Source organism: Symphodus melops (assembly GCF_947650265.1).
Source record: "Symphodus melops genome assembly, chromosome: 15".
Classification (NCBI taxonomy): Eukaryota; Metazoa; Chordata; class Actinopteri; order Labriformes; family Labridae; genus Symphodus; species Symphodus melops.
In genome coordinates, this window is record NC_136705.1 from 22924460 (window position 1) to 22942973 (window position 18514).

General features: G+C 41.3%; 1 protein-coding gene across 6 annotated transcripts in view; it reads left to right on the forward strand.

The window, feature by feature from the left end:
• LOC306835494 (uncharacterized protein) overlaps positions 1–18514 on the forward strand; it is a 112893-nt gene that overhangs the window by 17670 nt on the left and 76709 nt on the right. For all 6 annotated transcript variants that reach the window (XM_079362072.1, XM_079362071.1, XM_079362073.1 and 3 more), the window contains 3 exons: positions 2714–2749; positions 7070–7114; positions 10909–10953. In XM_079362072.1, the coding sequence (XP_079218198.1) occupies positions 2714–2749; positions 7070–7114; positions 10909–10953 (126 nt within the window). The remainder of the gene's footprint in view (positions 1–2713; positions 2750–7069; positions 7115–10908; positions 10954–18514) is intronic.

Sequence of the window (18514 nt, forward strand, 5' to 3'; positions counted from 1 at the left end):
ACCAGAGCTCTTTGAAGAGAGTTGACAGTACTGCTCCAAGGTGAAGTCAAATTCTTCGATATGCAATTTATGAATTTTAATGTTTGCCTGCGAGTTAGGAACAGAACCAGCCTTTAATATATTCACAGGAAGATTTTAAGGTCACAGGTTCCAGCAGAGAGTTCCCATACCTTTGAGACTTTGCTACTTTTATCAAAACCAGAAAGATTGATAGACAGATTGATAACTAGAGAAGTGAAAGGATACTGTGTATGTTACATTTCCTAGGGAGGGTTCACATAGTCAGACGAGGAGGACATGCAGAATCGGGATCAGCTTTATATGTGTGCTTCCAGAAGTGAAAATCCTGTTTATTTTCTCCTGAGTCGATGTCATGATGAAGCTATGATATCATAACCCTTCAAGGTAGATTCATAACGAGCCACCAGTTCGTTTGACATCAACCTCTTTTTTTCAGAAAATCATGGTTTATTCATGATGTTTAGGAAAATAACTACAATACCCACAATCCTAGAGTGTCACAGCGGCGTCTTTGATCGGTGGTGCTCGATGTTACCATGGCAATGTTTCCCTCCCCTCTGCGTCTGATGTGAACTGTATATACAGTAACAGAATAAACACTTTAACAATGGGAAAAAAACAAAAAAAGCCCGTTATCATTCACAGTGGATTGTGGGATGGGGAGTTCCTTGACTCGGGATGTAAATTTTGATTTGAGTTTTTCTTTATGGTGACCGTAAGCACAGAGAGGGCACCGTGCAGAAGAGCTGGCTCCGTGCAGAATCTGAAATAAAGAAGATGAGGTTGAAGAGACAGGAGATGTAGTTTATGGACGGTTGTTCGTCTGTGTTGACAGCACTTGTAAATATCCATGTCATTTTGATTGAAGTGTAGGTTATTGTGGAGAGCTATGCCAAAGTATCTGAAAGATTTAAACACCTCTACATATTTTCAGATTAATGGTAAGACTGCGGGCCGAGAAAAAAAAAAGCTTTTTTTGATTTACAGATCGGCTTAAATAAGAAAAATTTAAATGTTTAACCTCTCAAGTTACATCTTTGTCCTCAGGCTTCACAGTTTGATCATAATGTTCAAGTTTTAATTTGTGGCTAATGCAAACATTTAAAATGCTGTGCACTATTAACAAACTGGCATTATTGTACATTATTGTGTGAATTTCTCTATTTTACTCTGTTATGCTGAATGGTAAACACCATAAGCGGCATTAACATAGCTTTGATACACTAGTAACAAAAACAGCCGCCTGCATTTCATTTAACATTCAGGTTATAAAAGCAACAGAAGATGAAGGAGAGTGGCCAACAATCATTTCAGGGTTTGTGGAGAGGGAACTCTCCAGGCTGTGTGTGAAGATAATTACAGCCGTGAATTCATCGTTTGTTCACAAGATTTATGTTCCCAGCCATAATTTAGATGAACTTAACAAGACGGCGGAAAATAGTGTTTTACTTAATGTGAAATATCTTTAGAATAACAGCTCATAGGGGGGATGCAGTGACATCACTTTTACACAGGACTGCGCCCCCTAGGTGTGACTGAGGGTCCAGGCATGGAGTCCTTCAAGAGGGCAGTAAGGATTTGAATCCTACCTGTGGCTCCTTTCCTGTTCCCCGTCCTCTCTCTCCCTGGTTTCTCTGTCCACTCTCACATCTCTCCAATGAAGACAACAAATAAATCTTAAAAGACAAAATAATATTCTAAAACACGGCTGTCTTCAGTAGAAGCATAGATGGAAAATGATTTAAAAAATCATAAGATGCTGACTCTTTTAAAGAGTACCATAGTTTGCAAAAGAAACAGTGGACCATGTAGGTCTTAATTTCCCCCAAAACAAAAGAATGAAAACTTGAGCAGGGGGAAAAGGAGTTGAGCTCTGTGTAGCTCAGTCTGTGGGGACCTAGGTTGGGAACCAGAGGAGTTCAAGTCCCGCTGCGGATAAAATACAGAAGTTGGTCTGGTAGCTGGAGAGTTCTGCAGAGGCGACTTCGAACAAGTCACTGAACCATCAACCTCCCTGGGGTGCTCTCTGCGCTGCAGTGTGGAGCAACCCAGTCTCACACCTCTCCACTAATGCATGACCACAGGTCCTGTTTGCGCACGTCATTTGGGACCCACTGTGTGTGTGTGTGTGTGTGTGTGTGTGTGTGTGCGGGTGTGTGTGTGTGTGTGTGTTAGAAGCATGTCTCAAAATAACAGAGTGTTCAAAAGATGAATTAAGTGTTTCAAATCAAAAATCAAAAAAGGATGTTTCATCAATGACTACCTGCATGGGGTGCTGTATAGCTGAGCGGTTATGTCATGTGTCCCATGTACACAGGCTATAGTTCTTATCCCAGCAGTTGTGGGTTCGAATCCAACCTGGGCCTCTGTTTAAGACAGTTAAAGCAACAGAATCTAAAAGAAAGAGGGTATCGTCTCTCTTTCATCGGTGAAGTCTGCTCTGCATTTCACCGATGGAAAGGCAACGTCTTAAAGTAACCAGACAAGATCATCTGCTTCCCTGTACTAAATAATACAATAAGAAAGCACAAGAGGTTATAATCATGAAGAAGGATCATAAATGTCCAGGATTTATGCAGACGACGTGCGGTAAATGTGCATGATGAAAAAAGATCCAACAGCCAACAAGAGTGACTTTTCAGCTTCTGCTTCATAAAACCTTTTAATCTCACTGATGTGTTTTCTTGCTCAGGGAGAAGCTGGTCTTCCAGGTGTGAAAGGAGACAAGGTGAGGACAACTTTTTTATATTGTTGATAAATGCTCGTGTTTGTTCTTTGGTGTTTACTTAAAAGGGGTTAAGTGATGCAATATTTCCACTCAACGTCGAACACTTTCAACACCAACTGTTCACCGTGCGTCAAGCAGAAAGGAGAGGAGTGTATTTAATCAAAGAGAGTATTAGCACGGTGCTGTATCACGTGCAGAAACGACTAAACTTCTGTAGGTGTTGTAATGCTCTCTCTTCATTTTGTGACTTGAAGACTTGTTGTGTCTTATAACAAAGAAAAGGAAGCCATTCACCTGAAGGACACATTTGTACTTTTGTCGTTGTCAGAAGAAGATAAAAACATCCATCGCTCCAGTGTTTGACAAAGTTTTTGTTTTCATCAGTCGAGGCTTTTTCAGAAATGAAACCTTACAATTACCTTCACACAGCGAATTTTCTCTCAAATCTTCTGAGACGTGCGACTTGGGAAACCATACATTTGTCCAATCACGAGAGAAACAGTAATTTCAAAGAGGGAAGATTTCTTTTTTTCTCTCTGACAGCTCAGTAGACAGGTGCAATTGTGAACAGAAGATGCCAGCCCACTGAACATTATGGGTACTGTGTTGATTGTTTGGACAGCAAAGAAAAAAACAACAAAACATTAAAATACTTGCTTCATACCCGCACATCAACGTGTTGCTTTTCATGACACAGATGACTTCTTTCAGGAGTCTGAATCCCGCTCTGACTGGCTGTGTAGGGTTAAAAAAAGAACCAAAAGAGGGTGCGTTGTGCTGTGAGTGGAATTTGTAGGGATGAACAGGTGGTGGTCCTGCACGCCTGATAAGAGCAGATGGCTTTTGGGGTCAGTGTCCTAATTACCACGATGTGACTGTGTGATTAAGATATGCACGAGGACTAAGACTGTTAGACTTTTGTTCCAGGAAAACCATTTACTCCTGGTAGGCTGGGATACCTAAAATCATTAAACCTGCAGATCCCAGACTTTATCCCATCTACATCACGTGTGTTTCTAACTGTTGGTGGCATTTTCTTTAATGCTATTTATCCAATCAGCAAATGGGGCGATGAAACATTGCAGGTAATGCAGAAGTGAGAAGACGTGCCATTCCTTGAGTGTCCACTTGAAGATGCCTTTTATTATTATTCAGGCTGAATCTGACTTATCATGACTCAAGATAAACCACAAAGTCCGAGACGTAGCCGCCATGTTCTCTTCATGTGTTGTATTATGACGATGATGTACGAGAGGTAACGGCGCTCTGACCCGGTTTGTCCTGCAGCAGTGTGAGTGAAGGCCAGCGGACGAATGTGGCTGAAAAGCTTGTGTTTAAAAAGTAGTTTGTAGCAGCCCAGTCCTTGCTTGTTGTTATACAGGAACATACTGAAGATAGTTAATAAAACGCTGTGTGTGTATAGCAACAGATTGTACTAATCAGATTTGTAAATGTCTTGTAATTGGCCTCTAACAGCTTTTAATTGTTCGGGCAGGGATTAGCTCTCGAGCTGTATGTGCACTTTGTGCATGCTGGTGGTGCTGATGATTAATTACTTGCTGGTAATTGATACAACTTCTTTAAGAGGGTGAGAATGCAGATGATTGTACATGTAATAAAGACAGCATGCAGGCATTGCATTTTACCTTTTGCATGCACCGTAGATAGTGTGCTTTAAACTCAAGCCTAAAGTCCCTTAGTACACATTAATGATCTGCAAACTCGACCTCTGTAAAAACACAACATGTTCAGGATGCACTGAGTGAATCTCTGAAGTGTTATGTCATGATACTCGACAGTGATTCAAAGCTGAAGCTCAGGCACACAGGTCTCTAATATTTCTGCAGGACATTTCTTGTGCCACGAGTCAGTGGCTCGTACTGTTATCACCTGAAATCTAATTTCAGCTCTTCAACAAATCGATACTTGGCACCATTTGTTTACTTACTGAACAACAAAATTCATAACAAATCCTATTACAGGCTCGAGCAGTAAATCAATGAAGTTAAAGAAAACTTGATCAGGGAGTACACGCTGAAGACTGAGCGCTCTGATTCGTTGGTGGTGAAGGGGCACGATGAGCTGCCTCAGGTGGGTTTTAAGAAAAGACACATCACAGTAGAGGAGCCTCTTCATCTCATTTAGGGGGACTGGACCTTTTGCTCCACTTTGAATAAATAACCTCTATTGTTTGATTCATAGACATAGATCCTTGTCGTCTATGTCCTCCCGTAATTAGCTAGATATTTTCAAGAGTGCAGATGTGAAAGCAGCTTTTGAAATGTGTTTGCCTTTCAACAAACTGTCAAGAAAGTTTATTTTTCTGACAGTCAAAATGAAAAAGTAATATTCATCTTTTGATGGAGAAAGACAAATCATCTTGGATGTTTGATTTATTAGTGCAGACGCAGCTTGTGTGATATGTTGTCAGAGCAGCGAACGCAGCGTGCCTCTCTCCCAATGAGCAGCAGATACCTGAAGACAGCGAAACGTCACCGATCATCGAAGAAAGATGGTTCACGTCTTGAGGGGTTTGCAGATATCACACGCCACAAGCACTATGAGAGAAAAACCCAGATGTATTTGAAGCCATTTGTGCAGTATATTGTAAAACGTCACTTTGACACAATCATATGAAGTAATTGCTTTTATCGCATTCACTCTAACCTTAGTGTGCATTAGTCCGTCCGGTAAATCATGGCAGCTGTGTGCTTCAGTTAAAGCATATTTAATTGATATTGATCCCTTAATGTGGGGCGTTCCAGCAACCATGACACTGTGTTACCTTCTTCTAGATTTACATTATAATACATTACTAACAAAGTCAGAGCACACCCTCTTAATGAGGTACGCTCACGAGACTTTCACTTACTAACATTACAATCTCAATCTGTGTCAGATTTAAAGCAGAGTCTACCTTTTAACCATTTAGCTTGACTCTGTCGAGATTAATCAAAGACATCGGGGCAATTAAGAGCATTTAAAACAGCCGTAATGAGAAGAGCAGGCCAGTCATTATGACCTCGAGAGGAGGCTTTCTTCAGGAAGTGTGTGTGGATTACTGTGTTGCTCCATCAGACAGAACTCTCCGGCACTACAGTGAGAGTTAGACGGCGGATTCTAATGCCGTGCAAAGGGATTAAACTGCTATGATTAATCCAGAATCCCTCAGGAAATTAAACAGATAAGGATTGGGTTATAAGAATGCCGCTTACTTGAAAGGAAATCCATTTTCTATGGCCTCGCACATAAACCCTGGTGTTACCAGATTTACGGCCCCTGCATGTACATGCAAAAGAGGTAAAAGAAAAGCACCGACATAATGGTGAAATTAAACTTCTCCCCCTTTTACAACACCCTTAATTTGTTTTTTACAACCCTCCTGTTCTCATGGCGTGCGTTTTCAATTAGCACCTTAATTCAATTTGAACTGATTCTACTTCCGAAGTGTTTTTTTGAAATCAGTTTACACAAAAGCCTGCTATTTTTCCATTTATTTTCAATAGGGTTTAAAATGTCTAAAAGCTCTTCTAAAAGAGGATCCGTCAATTGATTAATTGCAATTTTATATGAAGACTAAAGTTAAAAATATGTATGAGTATGTACATTGAGCGGATGTGGATAAGTTGGGAGAGTCGGTCGTCTCTCCACTGGATGATCGGCGGTTCGATCTCCGGCTCCTGCAGACGCATATTTCCGCTGTGTTGGGACTCTGGTTGTTTTCATGAATTGACGCCACAAGTGTCTCAGTCAGCAGAGACACATGAATAAAGAAAGTTATCCAATGGATAACATGGTGTTTGGACATTTTCTTGTTCCTCCTAGCCCATTGAGTTCTTACAAACAGAGATTGTAATGAAGATGTGACCATAAACGGGCACTGTGGTTAATTGGATTTTTAGCTCGGAGCAAGTTGAGTGTTAGCTTAATTGTCGAAACACTATCTACCTTCATCTTCTCTGTCTTTACATTCATTTAGAAAATCGCTTTCTGCTGCTTTCCTTTCCCCGTTCTCTCCCCGCTGTCACAGCATCCCTCGTTCAGAGGGCAGCTTTTCTTCATCTCTTGCCCTTTCCCGCTGACCTCCTTTTTCAAATAATGCCATTATTCAAATAATTCAGTGAATTTAACAAGAGTCAGAAGTGTACTTTCCAGTTGTTGCCCCAAGCTGCAGCTGCTGAGCCTCTGTGTCAGCAAGAACTTGTGGAGCAGCTGGAGCTGCAACACGGCCGATGAAATGACGAGCCTTCATAAAGCCATTCACTAATGTGCGAACGAGAGACCTTTCACTAACTGTTCTGTGTGTTGTTTCTGTCGCAGGGAGACTCGGGGGAGGTCGGGCTTCAAGGAGACCCAGGACATAAGGTAAGCCTGTCACTGATGAAACCGCTTCGTGTTGCTCTGCCCATCAAGCTAAAAGCTCTGATGTAAATTCAGTCAGTTGGAAATGAGAGAGAATTTTTTTAATTGCCGTTTTCTTTCAGTTTCAAATGCTTTTAACTTTTCCTTCATGATTTTGACATCTCGCCAAGAAAGCAGGTGGAACTTTTTTGTTTTGTGTGATTTATGAAATGTGCCTGTGCTGCTCTCTGAGATAGATTTTCAAACATCATTGGATTGAATCACTGACTCGCTTTGTGATGACCCCAACACAGCAACACAGAAAACAAAGCAATCTCAAAATCAAATTAAACCAGCAAGTGAGCGCATGTTTGGCACCGGGTGAATGGTGCTGCTGCAGAGACACGACTCCAGTCCCGAGCAGCGGTGCCGCTTGTTTGGCCAGGTTCCCCTGTTGGGCACCGTTGGAAGTATTCATTGGTTGGAAGCCAGTGAGGGATCATGTCCTTATCACTGCACAAGCAACTTTTACTGTATGATGGAGCGGTCGGTGCAGAGGGCGCTGTGAGTGTCTCAGTTATGTCCTGTTGGCTCCTCTCTCACTGTTGGGTGAAAAACAAATGGCTAACATAGCTGGATGAGTATTTGTGGTAACATGCAACCAACCACTCTCGACCTGTTCATTTGGCGGCTCGTGGGCTGAATTTGACCCTTTAACAACCTCAGTCAGGCTCTTAAGTCATTAACAGATGTACACATGTTAACTTCTTTTACGATTATAATAGAAATCTTCCAATAAGATCGACCTTTAAAATGTAGTTCTGCAATAAAGAGCGAGCAAAGATGTGGATTTTAAAAGATTATCATTATCATATAATTTTTAGGATTTTTTTAATCCTACCATCCATTATGTCTTTTTTATGCACAAAAATACATATGGGTAATTGGTTGGACGGAGCAGACGCCTCGTGTGTTTGTAGGAATTCTGGCTTTTCTTGAAAAAGTAACGTAATAGAGCAGGTCGACAACAAGCGGCAAGCTCTGGCCTTGAGAATATGAAGCCAATGCGGAAGTGCTCAAACCTGCAGCTCCAGCAATACGGAAAGTCACGAACACACCACAGCCAAAAAGCAGTTTTTACAGCATAAACTAACGTGTACAATCTCGTACAAAAAAAAGATGAAGTCATTGTCCTCACTGGCACACACTGTACGAGGGTGAATTTTTTTGAAACGGCTCAGTTTAGATTCTATGAACGATGCGTGTTATCCACTGCTAGGCGTGTAGCTGACATGATTGACAGGTGGGCGCAATGTTACAGTTTGTCAAGAGGCTTTAAGACCCGCCTCAGCTCTGCCTCTCAGCCTGTCGTTAGGTTAACTTAAAGTTTGGGTGAGACAGCATTTCCTGCACGGAGACCGCCATCGATAGGACTCCAAAGCCCCCAGCAGGAACAAATGACCGACAACACTTAGACTTGAAACATTAATATTCACAGTGTATGGACAACACACATCAAGGAGAGATGTGGATGTGAAAAGGGACCGACATTACTTTGGAGTCAGACATTTAAATTGAGACAAATGCACATTCCTGTAAAGAGAGCTTTAAGAGTGCCTAAGTGCTTGTCTTGTAACACTCTGTTGTTGTTCTGGTCAGAGGAGAAAATTGCCTGATGTAGCTTTTTTATGTTCTTTTACCGGATGACTGTGTGGCTTTGCCTTTTGTTTTCTGTGATACTGTCATCAGTAAGATTGTAGACCATCACAAGGGACATTTTGGAATCTCTCATAATCTCCTTCTGTGGGGGAGGGGTTGTCAAGTCACCAGAAACCACCACTTGCTGTGACGGCTTTAGTTGTGTTTTTGTGCTCTCGTTGGGATTCTGCTCTGAGAAATATGAAGAAAATACAGAAGCAATGATAAATCCTATCCTCTTGATACTTCATTTCATTCAAGTGATCCATTGTGCTATATGGATCACTGTGGAGGCAGAAAACAGGATCATTCTTGGATGTGGAAGATGGCTTAATCCTGGACCTATATCCACTGAAGATGTTAAGCTTCACTGCAGGGTGACATATCTGCAGATGAAACCCGATACATGGAATATGAAATAACGCTTAATGGCAAAGCTCCATCCGCTTGTGTTATCTGAGTGGGGGGTTCAAGAGCCGGCTAAAGCTTTTACGTTACACAACACTGCACAGGAGAAGTGAGCATAAAGAGCAATAGGAGAAGTATTGATATTGATTTGAATGCACAAAACACGTAATATTTTTCTCTGCAGATGCATCCATTTGCTGTCCATAAAGCTTTTTTGGTGCATGCGTCTTGTGTGTGTGTGAGTGAGTGTGTGTGTGTGTGTGTGTGTGTGTGTGACAGCAGAAACTCAATCTGCAGGGACTTTGGTTCGGAACTGGAGGGTCCAACAAAAATATGGAAGTTGGTGTGGCGTTTGGAGAGGTGCCAGGTCACTTCTCGAATACGAGTGAGGAGGCCTTGAACAGCCCCCCAACAGCTCTGACACGCTCCCTGTGTAGCAGCTCCACTAATTCCACTCCATTAATGCGTGTCCACAGGTCCTGGTTTGTGCATGTGTGTGTAACTCAGTCCTGTGTGTGTGTGTGTGTGTGTGTGTGTGTGTGTGTGTGTGTGTGTGAGAAACATGTCTCTCAATAACAGAATGTAAACCAGAATTTCCCCTCAGGGATTAAAAAAGAATGAAAAACTGAATTATGGATCTGAATAATTTAAGAGGATCAAATGCCCCCAAAAAGGTCAAGTGCAGGTCTTCTGATATTACCTTGCTGTCTTCTGCTTCTTCTGTTATTCCCTTTCAATGGCTTCTTTGGTCAGCTAACGTTCTGTGTCTGTGATGCAGGGAGTCGAACTGACTATTAAGAGCGAGTAATGCTTAGTTAAAATGTTGCATCAGTGATTATGGTATTGTTTTACACGGGTCAGGAAAACTAGATATTGCATTAACAGTATTTTATCCGACCCATTTTCTTTGCTTTCTTACTTCTGTAGACATATTGTTCATGTGCTTTGTACAGATACAAGCCTCAGACTTTTCTGGAAGCCATACTGTGAGAACAACAATTTCACGCAGCTGTCTGTCCTGCAAGAGTGATGATATGGTTGACCTTGTCCCCTATAATGTGGCAGTTTGCTCAAGCTTTACGGGGCCCAGCTGAGGTCATGAGACTGTATAAGTTACACCCGTATAACAGAGCCAATACGTTCCAAGACGTCTCACACATTTCTGGCAGGGTGTGTGGAAAGTAAAGGGCTGGGTCGCTGGAGAAGAATCAGCGATCAGGATGATATTTGTGGAAAACAAACACGCTCCTAACAGCTTATTCCCTGACCATGACTAATCTCACACACACTGTAGACTTTGCAGAAGCTTCAATTAAGTCTCGAACTATCTGGTTAAACAATGCTGCTCTGAGTTTGGTATCTGGTTTGCAAATGTGTTTTTTTTGTGTCACTGTTAATGTGATAGAAGTATTTTTCTCCGTGAATAGCTCAGATTTGAATGAGCTGTGTGCAAATGCTAGTGTAGGAGTCAATGACGCCGTGTTGGCATCTGTGCTGTGTTGTTTCAATCTCCTTTTCAGTGAATAAAACACCGAACACAACAACCTTTCACATCGATGACTTTTCTCCTTTTTCTAGTTTGGGATTTTCGACACTAAACAAAAAAATATCATACAAAATAAATGTCCCCAAGCTCGTGTCAAATTGGAAAAAAAGACAAACTTTTCAAGAGTCCTTTCTCCGCCTTTTAACTTTCCATCTTGTGATTGCAGGGGGAACTTGGATCAGAAGGGCAAAGAGGGATCGATGGGGAGAAGGTAAGTAGTACTATCTCCCGCCGACATATATTCCATACATCAGCCAGATCTCGTTTCGTCAGGGAATCAATTCTTATAGGCTTTTCATTTTCTGTGTGATGCCCTGGAGGGGGGGGGGGGGGGGGGGGGGGGGGGGGGTCGGGCTGAAGAGCAGTTTTCTGTGTGGCTGTTTGCAGGTGGCTGTCATATCTGAAGAAGATCTAAGTGTGTTCCAGCCCGCAGTGTTCTTCTGCAGTGAAAATAATTGATATGTATGCTACCATCAGCTTGGCATACTAATGGACTAAAACTAATTTTTCAAATTACTGTAAGGCCCTTCTAATGTCATTTCAGGTCGAACTTTATTGCATGCTTTTAATTCTGGCTACAGTGATGAAACTAATGTACATCACACATAAAGAAAGACTGGCAGATGATCATTCTTGCAGAAGCATTAGAAATGAGCTGCCTTTTTCTCGTGGTGTCGGTGAAGTTGTTTTAACCAGAGAGAGAAGTGTTAAATCAAAGGCTGCTTTATGTTGTACTGCATTTGTTTGCCCTCACTGGGACAGTCTTAGTAGATGTCCTGTAAGCTGTGCAGATGGTCAGTTAAAAGTGGCTTAATAAAGGGAGTTCTTTTCATCACCATCAGCCCTCTGAGCAGATGAACAGCTGCCGCAGAAATCCACCTCTCTGCAGGCTCTGGACCTACACTTTGCACTAACAGTGGCTCGGGGAGAAATCAGAAAAAAAAAACAAGGAAGCACAAAAAATGGTGAGGCAGAAAGACCATCGAGTCACTGCTGTACTCGAGTTAGAAGTACCTGGTTTTCCAAAACTATTTAGCACATGCAGAGACGTTGCTCTCAGAAAATGCTCTAAAACTGCATTGACAAAAGCAGGATGGGTTTATAGAAGAATCCCCTCTCAAAGGGTGAATGAGCTCCTTTTAACGCTTGGTTGTTTTGAGAAGATGTTTACACTTAGTGAAGTTTTTTTGGACAATGACGTTTGTTGTTCTAAGTGAGAGAGAAAGAAAAACCTAAAAAATGTAATGGATGTCCTTTTGGTAATTTTTTTAATTTTTTTTTAGTATATTGAGTTGTGTAGGTCTTGATTTTTAGGATTGACAAAACACATTTGTTTGAAAGAGTTTGGTTTCAGATAACAGCCTTGTCAGAATGCAAAGCTGTAATATTTCACATGTACACTTTTTGTAACAACAGAAATTCTGAAGCTGTGTTAATGGTGCAGCTCCGTGTAACATCAAGGTGGAAGAAGTATCTTACGCTGTGTGAACACAATCAGCAGAAATGACTGTGCCGATGTGAAATATTCAGGATAGTTTACAGAGAGTGAGCAGGCAGGATGAGGACTTTTTTAAATCTTGTGACCGGTGCCAACTGGTGCGACGGTCCTTTTCAATTCATTCTTTGATACTGTGAAAACATCCAATTACACCTAACAATGAAATAAAAGTGAAGGACTTTAATTTTAGTGTTGGCCCTTTGTCTGTCTTGTCCCTTTGTTTCCCATCTTTGATTTCCACAGCGCTTCTGTCAGACAGGGAAACTTCAGGCTGTGAGGAAAATATGTAATATGACACATTGGAAGATTTTGTAGGCAGGCTGCCATTCAGGAGAGCTGGAAACAGACCTAATGTTGCTGTATTCTTCATCAATAAGGACTAAAGTAGCTCATTAATGAATAAAAAATCAGCTCACACTAAAGTTTCTGTTCGATTGTTTCACATTGATTTTCTTTCTGTCATCAAGTCCCCTCAGCATTTCTAATTCGCACAGAATAAGAAGTAGTGTAGAAATGTTGTGTGGAATTTGGCAGGTTCAGAACTCAAGCCTCACTCTGGTACAACACAAGCAAAGGAGGTGATGAGAAAACAGACTAAGTAGCAATTGGCAGCTTGAAAAGCCAGTTGACGTCATGCGGATATTTGCATATGAATGACACGATCAGGCTTATGTACATAGAAATCTGAAGGAGTAGCGAGACCACCAAACTGGAAATTAACTCCCACCTCATCACGGAATGACAGATGTGTTGTCATAATATTATACACAAACTGTGACGGGGGTGTACATAGTTTTTCTTAAATTTTTTTTTTCATTGATTGCGACCAGCGCTTCGGCAATCAAGAGGAAAAGAGTGACAGAGCTGTGACAGAGCTTCCCTCTCTGCTCACTGGTTCCCCCTGGGCTCCAGTTGACTGGACATTCATGGTCTACAAACTGGAAACAGCTGGGAGCTTGTTCACTGAGACTTTTGAGTTCTCCTTTCCAAGAAAGGCAGCTGCTTAAAACTTTCTAAGAAGTGACCAGTTGATGTCATTTGCTAATTTGCATATCAGTGCGGGGACTCCCACCTTGCTCTGTTTGTCACCAAACAAGTAAGCTTGACATTGTGTTCATGGCCGTGAGTAGTTTTACAGATTTGTTACTCTTGGGGATTTAAACGTCACAAGGCGCTGTCTGAAATGTGTAATGAGTGCTGCTCAGTTGGCAGCATTGGAGCAAAGGCCTGCTTAGAGGCATTGTGGTGTAGTCGTCTGGAAACATTTGGTGACCAGAATAAAGATTCTCATCACTATGTCGGTGTTAAACAAAGGGATGAGCATCGACAACTGGTTCTGTTTGGCCCCTGTATGTTATTGTTACCCGTATCCGAGACAATAAAGAAACCTTGACCAAACGGTGTTTGCGTTTCATGATAAGATGCTGCAGGGCTTTCCTTAAGCGGTGGCAGCTGACCAGCTGCAGCTTGCTTTTCCAGTAAATTTTAGAAGCACTCACCTCCAGTTTACTATTAATAGAGAGTAACACTGATAAGAGTATTGATAAGTATCTGTAGCCTTACACAGTATCCATATTGATTTCGCCGATTGATAAAATCTTGATTATACCCAAACCCAGCTCGTGTAGCAACCTGCAGTATTGAAAAATTAAGCCAATATGAAAGTGCAAAAAATGTGGTTCTTGAGTCTTACTTTAAAACGCAGGGAATCACCATTAACTCCCATGTTAATCCATTTTGATATTTTTAAACCTTAAACCTATTTATTCCTGAAGCCCGCCTCAGCTCTTCTTCTTTACCTGTTTTTTGACTGATTGGTTTAGATAGCTTTTCCAATATGGCCACCAGCATCTTTGTGCTTCAAAATGTCTCTTCAGAAAGCAGTGGGTGACGTCTTCCAGGCTATGTCCATCTTTTATACAGTCTCTGGGCAGTTTTCTTTTATTATATTTTGTGATGTCTAAAAAGGAAACTGACACTACCATTTGTCAAAAAAAAAGAAGAATGCATCCACGTCTTTCTGAATTCATACCAACCATACCATTAAGCCCACATCAGATGACACATCATAATCACTTCACGATGTGTCCAGCACAGGGAGAGGGCTGGGACCAAAATCTGTTTTCACAGAAGGGTATCAGGAGAGGAGACTTGTTTTTGATCTCTGTGCATCCCATGTTGGTTGTTGGGGATTTCTTCGGTCACGCTCGCTTGGCTCACTCTTTCTACTCTCCAAGGATTTATTATATTGTGCCCCAATTCTTAGAGGGATGTGAAACAAAGAAAAGTTGAGCGATGGGGACTGTGTTTGTGAGGCATTGCTTCTTTCAGGCTTGTTTGTCGAGCTTTGAAGACAGCCATTTAGAATAGGAATGGATGGCTCGGGAATGTGTTTAGCCTTGCTTGGCACAAAAACAGACAGTGTAGTTAAATCAAAAGTGAAAGAGATATGTTGCTGTGTTTTGTTTGCTGGAACTCCTGTCACCAATACATAGGGCTGTCTCTGTATAGTTAATGTGTGTTTAACAGCCCATGGTTTTGTCTTTGTGCCAAAAATGGAGGGATGCCATTGATTGACACATCTTAGCTAAATTAGCTCAGAGAAAAGTGAGTCTGCAGGGAAGCTAAATGTGCATGAAAAATCTTCTCCTTCTTACCGCTTGAGCTGGTTTTTTTCTCTGTAGTATCACTGTAGAAATGTTTCCATCATGGCCAGAAGATGTTGCTCACATATTGCATTTCATTGTTTGATTTCAACCAAAGAAGTTGCAAAAACAAGTGTTCGTGGACTGAGGCTGTTCTCCATATTGCAACACACAGTACAGCACAAAATATGTTGAAGCTTTAAAAAAAAAAAAAGTTTTAATATTTGATTTAACAACCAAAAAATATATATGTATAATATGGGTTTAGTCCACTTTTTATGAATTTGTATTTTTTGATGTAAACATTGCAATTAAATTCTACTTATTATTTAACATAATTTGATTTTTATAACTAAACATTTTCAGGATTTTTTCACAATGATACTACACATGACATTTTTCTTTATATGTTCCCTTGAAATCTCAGCTCCACTACAGTCTCCTTACCCGTACAATTACGGCATAAATCAAACTGTGATGGGACGTTCATTAGTACTCCTCCCAGCATTTGTGCTGTTTTCTGTGATTTATTTGATTCCATGACCCAAACCTTGTATTTGATTTAGATTCATATGAAAGCAGGACACTGGAATAAAAACTATGAGCTAACATAGCCCCATGCCTCATCAGTGGGCATAGGCCACCACTGGATTAATGGGTTAAAACCAGTATCCCCAGTGCCTCCAGAAGTGGGGGCGGATGAAGTTGAGGCTCATCAGTGAAATATGACCGCAATAAGGCTGCCGGTGCTGCCGGTTAATCACCTACAGTAATCAGGTCCAGGGGACTTTAAAGTCCAGGAGATGTTATTTAAAGGACCCAGACTGTACATAGACTGCAAGATGTTTGTTCAGTAAAACTGTGGATCGTGTGAATATACACGCATACCTATTTCTCTCATTTCAACAATAACTCTACTGAGTCAGATGTTAGTTTAACTGAAATGGAAATCTGCAACAAACCTGCCTTAAATCAGTGTCTAGTTAAACTCTGATAAAGATCTGACGCTGGACCTCTGTTTAGATTTCTCTTTGAAAATGACTCTAAATCCACAATGAAACTGAAAAAAAAATCATTGAACGATCTCATTTGAAATATAGATATGATTTAATTAAAACAATAAGTGGTTGGAGTTCAATTCACTGACGTTTCCCTCCTTTCCAATGAGATTACAAGCACATTAAAACAACAATGAAACATTTCAAACAAATGGGTTATAAATCAAATTCCTGAACTCTGAAATCTCCAGTTATTACTGCTGTAGGGCGTTTCATGACATTGGGACATTAAAAGAAAATGCAGTTTTTGATTGAATTCAATAAAAGCTCGAAGGACTTTAAAGACGAGCCAATCAGAAGAACGGATCATGTAGGTGCCTGAATTCCCATCTGACAGGTCTGTGATGTAAGCTGGAAGTATTATAAAAAACAATGGTAGTTTCGCCTCTCTTCAAGAGAAACCTTCTCACAGTAATGCGTGCTGAATCTATCACCAGCTATAAATCAGAGAAATCTAAACATGAGTTTCAGAGTTAGCTGCAGTAAAGCTTACAATATTTATAATAAACAAGATATGTGCTATATTCAGTGTACAAAACTAAGTATGAAAACAAGGACATTTGTCCTTATCCTGAGAGGGAAATTAAATAAACAGAAATTAAAAAAACAGAAATAATGTAAACACAATGTATCACAAAAATGAACCTGCTTGCCAAATTCAGTTTATTTACTGTGGCTACCAGAGTGCATTACCCGACCCGTCCCTTTACTGCAATTAGCTCATATTCCATTTTTAAAGCGAGTGTGTTATTTAAGGCTCGAGGAGACACCTGAGACGCCAGAATGCTATCTATGAGCATGTGATCTGGTATCGCTTTGCAGATACACGTCCTGCGGGACAGGAGGGAGTGCACACGGGACGTGTTATCTTGTGGGTGATCCACGTTGCATTCGTGGATACATGATGTTCAGTGAAGTGTCGTAGAAAGAAGAAGTCAGGCAACACTGATAGAACATGATATTCTCTGCACGAGGGGGATCTCTGACACTGAACCGTTCTCTGATATCTTCACACCACGGCCCTCTGTTGAGGTTACCTCGGTAATAACATCAAGTGATACACATGCTCCACTATCTTCTCTGGCCTCAAGTCTGTAACGCATTAGTAGTATTCCACACTGTATACGTTGGTGTAGTGCTGAGCAAATGGAAAGTCACAAAAGGCATTTCCTGCTGTAATCTCTGTGGCATTTGTAGGCCAGCCCTCAAGATATCGATGTTACCTCGAGATCCTATTCCGCAGAGCTTTAAAGGCCTGTCATTCAGTACTACAACATTTCCCCCACCAGAATGCTCTGAATACTGAATACATCTACAATTTTAATCCAGCCTCGCCCCAATAGGCCGGACCCAGTTTGGTGATGATTAAATTGTGCTCAGTAACTGAAAACCTGCAATCGCTCTGCCTCCTGTCAGACTGGGGCAGTGACCTGCAGCTGCTCTAGTTGGTAAAAGGTATAAGTAAACCTAATTAGACTGCATTTGTACATCCCCGCTCCTCTGGCTCGGTTTATTTGCTCGCCTTAGTCGTCCTGTGCTGGGGAGTTGCCAGATTGTCTTGTGGCCCCGCCGCTGCAGGAGTGACGAGACACAGTGGTGTGTGTAATTAGCAGGCGAGTGTACACAGCTCCCCACAGTGTTCTGACCTCGTGCTGCAGGAGCGACAGCCACACAGCCGGCGCAAGCCTATTCCCAGCCTCGTCCTCCTTGCCTGTAAATGCAACAAAGCCCACAGTGTGCAACAAAAGGCTCGCAATATATCCCAGCCCCTCTGGTCTTCATATCCCTCCATGCCGCTGGGCAACTGAATTGGACCTGTGTGGGCTCAGGACTGAGTCCATGAGCCAGGATGGCTGCGTCTTAACTCGGCAATGGTGTGGAAGCTAGAAACAGAATATTTTCCCTTAAGAGGTCATTAAATGTTTCCTAACTCATGGAGGATCTTGACAGCAATCAACATGCTTCATAATTAAATGTGCTGTTGGTCAGAAGAGACTGTAACCTTATAGTTAAAAACAACTGCAAGAAATCCATTAGACCGAAAGTGCATCCCACATCTTCTTTAAATAATTAATAATAATTAGTTATTGTACAGTCTTTGAGAGTTTCATGCAATTGCTGCTCGTGTGGATGCAACGACGGTCGTCTATATAATCCTCAGTTGGTAAGAAGCACCTAATTGTGCTTTGAAAATAAAAAAGCGAGACCTTTGAGTGACAGCTGATTAAAAATACGACGGTGTTTGAAAGTGTCTCGGGTGTCTGATGTAGTGAAGTCCACGACAGAATAGATTTCTTTGAGTTCTCTGTATATTATGTGTTAAACTATAGAGGATGAAATCCTCCAATTCTTTGTGGTTTCTGTAACTCCTCCCTTTGAGAGTCAGACATTTGGACTATTAACCTGTTTATTTATTTAATCTGGAAATCTGTCTGCAAACCGCTCAAACTGTTTGTTCCTCATGAGCCTTTTTAATACACTCTTTAATCAGCTCATTGTGTCTATTCATAATTGTAAATATTTAGTATATTTTCAAGTCACTGTGCTTTTTACACACTTGGTACCCATTGC